The 6,000-nt window shown below is 47.3% G+C and overlaps 1 protein-coding gene across 1 annotated transcript in view; it reads left to right on the top strand.

The window, feature by feature from the left end:
* Positions 1-6,000, top strand: part of ALPK1 (alpha-kinase 1) — a 30,654-nt gene that overhangs the window by 820 nt on the left and 23,834 nt on the right. Inside the window, exon 2 of the mRNA XM_009578225.1 lies at positions 4,128-4,282. Within this exon, the coding sequence (XP_009576520.1) occupies positions 4,128-4,282 (155 nt within the window). The remainder of the gene's footprint in view (positions 1-4,127; positions 4,283-6,000) is intronic.

The raw sequence follows: 6,000 nt of genomic DNA, 5'->3' as shown, positions 1-6,000 counted from the left end.
AAAAAAAGAAGTCTTAATTCCAGTGGAAATCTAGTTCATGTCAATCCTGAAAGGATGTAATACACTCAGTTCAGTTTTCTCTAGGTTCAGACTTTCAGAGAGCTACATAACTTCATTGCCACAGCTTTTTTATCCATGAAATAAAAGCCACGTTTGAATTACTGAACTTGTTTCAATTACACCTTTTCGGTACAGGGTAGGGAGGTTAAATACTCCTTTCTGCCACAGAGAAAAACAACTTCAGCAAGTATGGAAGAATATAGTAAAGGATGAAGGTGAAATTTCTGGGGGGGGGGAAACAAAGGCATTAGCAAAAAAACCCACAAAAAATCTATTTATGTACAGGTTTTCCTTTGCATGACACATCTGCAGTACTGTCCATTTTCCAGTTTAGTGTTAATAGTGTTTAGTTTTCTTTGCATGAATGACTCGGCCATAATGTTAATTTGATCTTTAAAATCCTTTGTTTGTCTTGGAGCGCAGAGCCGTTGAGAATATGTTTTTCCGACCATCCTTGTTCTTGCTGGGAGGTCAGCTGCCTTTTTCTGAAGCACCTAAGTCTGTTTGCGGTGGAGGGTGGCGTATAGGTTTCTGTTATGGATACTGGAAGATTTTTCTCTTCTTTTTTTGTTTTCAACAAAGGGTACTTTGTTTCCTCATCACAAATTCTTTTAAGTTTTATTATGGCTCCTTTAGAGTAGGCTCTTGAACTCCTAATCAGGTAGCGCTTTTTTCCCTCATCCTCCTCCCTCCTCTTCTCCTATTAAATACCACGAAGTATGAGAAATAATCAGTTTAGTTCCAGATAAGGTAAATCAGTGCCCTTATAATCACTCGATTAGACATGGTCCTTCAGGTAAACTGCTTCAGGAAATGAGCGATCAGAGCCTGAAGTGATGCTCGGGCTTTTCCGAGGACCGTGTTCCCATCAGCTGAAAGAAGAATACCCAGCAGAGGGGCGGTGACAGCGACATTAATAGCTGCTGGAGCTTTCTGCCCGGGGAAGGCAAGGCCTCGCAAGTCAGCGGCTCTCGGCTTCGGGGGAACCCTCCCAGCGCAGAGGTGGAGGGGGTTTCTTCGCCCCTCTCTCCTCCCGGGTCTGCCTTTGTTCGCCCCGGCTTTCTCAGACCAGACGCAGGAGGAACTGAAAGCCAAATACATATAAACAGGGGCGAAAGGGGAGAAGAGGAGCGCAGCCTTATCTCGCTTTAGTTGAGGGGGCAGAATGGGTGTTAGATGGGTCTGGATTGCTTTTTTATTTCTTTTTAGGCTAGAAATCGTTCCGATCAACTTATGTGCCAGTTCAGCCTGCGGTAATGAATAAATTTATATTGCCTGCTATCTGTTACAAGAATAAACTCTTGTCCTGGGAGTTGGATTTCAGCTGAAAGCTGCAGGACTGTTCACATGAGCTCCCCAACTGGTTGGTGTGGTTCTAGTGGATGTTCTTGTGATACAACATCATTTTCTTGTCGTTAACACGCTAATTGTGTTTATTTCTGTGCGGTGACAGCTAGACGTCATAGCAAGGTTCGAAGCGGTATCCTGCTAGGCTCACACAAATGTCCAACCCCAAAGATGACTGAAGGCTCCTAGATTGTCACATCCTTCTGAAAATGTTACCCTGGTTTCCTTTTCTAACCAGCTCGGCAGTAGTGACTGCTGAGGATGCCTCTTTAAAAATCGAAGTTCAATATTAAAGAATTTGGTTGTATTCTTTGTTCTTTAGTGCATCAGGTAGGAGAGGGATTAAGGTTTAATTAAGGATAACATGGAAAAGAGGAACAAGAGGACAGCAGTAATACCTTTATGCTTTAGAGAGAATACCGATGTCCACGTTATCCCACTGATTATTTTCATAGTGGCCGACACTCTTATTTTTTCCTGTTTTAGTGTTATTTAAGTAAGCGTGAGTTTGTGTGGGAAAGACAGAAGAAGGTAGAGAAGGAGACAGAAAGGCTGTCTTGTGTAAGCATCCTATTTCTTTTTCGCTAGATTGCTCCCCAAAATGTCAGTCCTATGGGATCATATGGGGAAACGTGTGCTCTCTGTGACTGCCTTCAGCTCCCCCCCATCTTCCTTTGGAAAAGATTTTGGGAAGCTCGCTCTTCCCCCTTCTACACGGGGGAATAAAACCCTCTGTCCGTCATTTTGCATTCCTTGTGAGGAGATGGGTATCCCTGCTCCTGCACTGATTTTGCAGTGAGAGGTGTGAGGGTGGAAGCACGATCTCCGCTCCCCTCCAGCTGTGCCACTTGGCCATCTTGCCACGGCGTGGAGGGCTGAGCCCCTCCAGACACCACTTCCCAAGGGCAGGGAAACGCGGCTGCGCGTGAAGCCGGGATGTGTAACGGGAAGCGTGTCCAGAGCTGCAGCAACAAGTGAGAAAACGTGGGCTGGAAAAAGTGATATCTTTTTAAAGGTGACTTTTCGGAAAAAGGGCCCTAAATATCCGACTTCCCACTTTTTCCTAGGAAAAACGTACTGGTGAATGCAGTGTAATATGAGCATGAAATAGCCTTTTTATGTAGTGCATTTTCTACAGCCGTCTGTAAAGGATTGATTAAAAAAATGTGGTAATACATTTATTGCATTGCCTCGTTAAAGCACTGATGGTCTCTGAACAGGGTTTTTTCTGGGGATTAATGGCCAGAAGGGGCTAGATCTGCAGCTGATGATCACCATTAACCCCATCTGGTCAATAATCCTTGTTAATCCACTTTTATTGGCCAGAGAGTCTGCCCGGCCGAGTGGTTACCACAGCACAGCACACTCAGGCTCACCCCTGAGGAGTAAGCAAGGAAAATTAAAACGTGGGCTGCAGCTGAAAGGAAGGGACAAATCCAAGCCCAGATCTCTAGCTGTGTGCTCCTACTAGCAGTTGCGTCCTTAGTTGGGTCAGGTTGGAGATCCAACCGAAGCCGATGGTTATGTGGGAGGCGAAAGGCCAGCCCGGGGAAGGAGCAGGGCATGGGCATGGGTCAAACTGCGCTCTTGCCTTGCGAGCTCTGGCATGTCGCTGGAGGATCAGGGGCCAGGCATGGGAGCTGGGATTACTTTGCCCTCATCTAGAAGAAAAATCTGTCTTTTGACTCCTTTGTGCTTGGCCTTTCCAGCTGGGAGGGAAGCTTTGGAAACCCTCGGGTCAAAGGCGTGAGGAGTGGGGTTTCCGTGCGGCTCTGTGCTAGCTGTGCCTGGGTCGGAGCATGCCTGGACCAAGGGCACCTTCTCCTCTTAACTTCATTTTAACTTTTGTTGCAAACTGCAAGAGAAATGCAGAAGCTCAGGCCAGCTCCTCAGCTAGTGTGAATTACTTGGCTAAGCTGGCTTTGAAGAAGATACATCAGCTTCAAACAGGGAATCTCACAGCAAGGCTTCAGCTGCTATCTGCCACGCATCTGCGGGCACTGCCATGTTAATAGCGTTTCCCGCTATTACGCAAGTTTAAGCTTCCCGTTTAAGCACGTGGCTTAAACCATTTTGTCTTGTGAGCTCTCTTGTGCGGAGGGAAAGTCCGTCCTGTGGTATACGGCTACTGCTTTGAGAGCAGGTTGAGTAACTCAGGCCAAAACTTATTTTTACTGAATTATCAGTCAAATAATTATTCTTAAGAACGTATGCTTGTTGTTCATTATATCCCTTTAGATCTTTGTCTAATTGCTTTATATGGTCCGGGTTTATCTCCCGGTGTGGATGTGGCTTTTTAAGCTGGCTCTGCCGCTGTCACCAGCAAGCCCTGAGCAAGGGGGACAGGTCTTCTGTGCTGTTGGCCCCGATTGCTCTGCCAGGAGTCCTCTCCTCACACAGGGGAACAGGTTTCCTCCTGTCTCTCTTAGAGCAGCTCTTCACGCCCAGCCAGCCACCAGCCGGTGTGACTTCCTGCTAAAAGCCTTTTTAATGGCTGATGGCTCCCATTTACCTGGAGGGCAGGGCAGCCAAGGGTAACGGATGACAGGCGAGCTCGCCTTCCCTCCCGATGAGGCTGGTGGCAAGAGCTAAGAGCTGGTAGCAACCGGGAGAAGGTCCGAGAGGGAGGGGAGGTATGCTTTTTGCAGGGTAGGTGTTCTGTCGTAAGTGTTGTGGCTGAACCTGCTGCAATATCTTTACCTGCTCTTTGACCTTTTCAGCTTTTCTTCCCGAGGACTTGAGGACCCTTCTGGAGGAGGCAAAGGAAATGAAGTGGCCCTTTGTACCGGAGAAGTGGCAGTACAAACAAGACCTGGGCCCAGAAGACAAAACAAACCTGCAAGATATGATCAGCGCGAGGCTCCCCGATTTGCTGGTATGTAGTTCAACACATCTGTTGCGTAAAACGTCCCACTGATGTGCTTGAGGGTACGAGGAGCCCTGGTAGGTAGTATCACCTCGGGGTTCAGGGGCTTGTTTTTCTGCACGGTGGCAGCAGCAGGTGAGGAGCTGCTTGGCAAGCAGAGGTGAGCGAGTCTGTGTTGGGATGGGGCTGCTCACAAAGGCCAAAGGGCCAAAGTAGAAATGTGACTTTTATTTGTTTCGGTCCTCAGACAAGAGAGGGACCCCAGAAGCTACGTATAGTTTCCGATTTTTTTACATTAAAGTTGCTATGAAGCAACATGTGTGAATCACGGTTTCCTCCTCCTCATCTCCGTGTCACCACTGCATCTTCCAAGGGAAGGAAAGTCCTGCCCTCTGCTGCCACTGCAACCAAGCCACGGTTGTGAGATCAGTGGGAGCTCTGCCTCGGGGTTAGGCTTCTGGTCTTTTGGCTATGTAGCTCGCGGCGGATGGGTGTGCGACACCACGCAAGGCTGTTGGTTTGAGGTCTTGCTGGTACCTGCAGTTCTATGCGCTCTCCCGGTGCAGGGAAGATAAAATGGATTCAAGTGATAAAGTTTTGAGTGTGTTCAGACGTTTGGCTGCCGCCGTGCAAGGAAAAAAGTGCCTAGAAAGTAATGACAAAGACATTGCAGAGCAGAGGGCACTGGCTCTGCCTTGTCTAGAAGTGATCCCAGAGGTATATAGGGATTGTCCATGCATTCAGCACCTTGCAGAATAACAACCTCGTTCATTGAAACGTGCAGTGATGACTTTGACTGCGTTTACGCTCTTTCTGCTCACTTTCAGGCTCATCCCACGCTAGTTTGGGCATTTGCTTTGTCCGTTCCTCTGGTTTCACAGGGCAGTTCTGTTTCTGTTTCCACTAAGGTAATGTTTACCTCTTCCCTGAAGAACTGGCATTATAATAAAACTTAAATGCTGAATGTTTACATAAAGTTTTAAAAAAACCCATGAATTTGAAGAGAGTGCTGTGCCTTGTTTAATTCAGCACTGCTAGGAGGCAGTGAGGATTACTCACTTTAGTAGGGCTTGCACAATTCATCACCTGCTTTTCTTTTTTCAAGAAAATTACTTGACGGGATCCCTTTGAGGACCAACGCTGGCCAAAACCTGGGCAGGAAAGGCAAGAATTTAATGTGACTTCTCCTGTGAGTAAAGGATTCTTGGCTATGCAGGGAGCTGCAGGATTCCAATGGTGTTTGGGGATCCCAACCTGTAAGGTGATGAGTTTGAGCTTTAAGATTAGAAAGCGGCAAGAAATGTGGGTTGCTTTTTGCTTTTCTGGTTTTCTCAGAGGCATGTCAGACATGACTTGTAGCAAATAGAGGAGTCCCTTTTCAATGGTAAACGTAATATCTAGGCTAATGAGTATCCCTTTGGCAGGACAGACATAAAGATGAGGTTTATGAAGTTTTTGGGTTTTTTTTGCTTACTGTGGTGCATGTCTGAAGCCAACACAATCCCATTTCTCATGGGAAGGGGCAGTCCGGCCTGAAAATCTGGGGTTCGGGGCAGGGGAGGTCTGGCCCTGCTGAAATCCCAGCTGCAAAACTGCGGTTAACTCCAAGGTGGCCAGGAGATTTCACCTGCTTCAGAGAGAGCCCTGCCCAAGTAAGGCCAGCAAGTTTTGTTTGAGGGCGACGGTTACTTTGAATAGCGCTGAGCCATGAGCAGCCCAGAAAAGCC

This window comes from Fulmarus glacialis, unplaced genomic scaffold (genome assembly GCF_000690835.1).
Source record: "Fulmarus glacialis isolate BGI_N327 unplaced genomic scaffold, ASM69083v1 scaffold7965, whole genome shotgun sequence".
Taxonomy (NCBI): Eukaryota; Metazoa; Chordata; class Aves; order Procellariiformes; family Procellariidae; genus Fulmarus; species Fulmarus glacialis.
The sequence above is the reverse complement of the archived record's forward strand: the minus strand, read 5'-3'. Positions and strand labels throughout refer to the sequence as shown.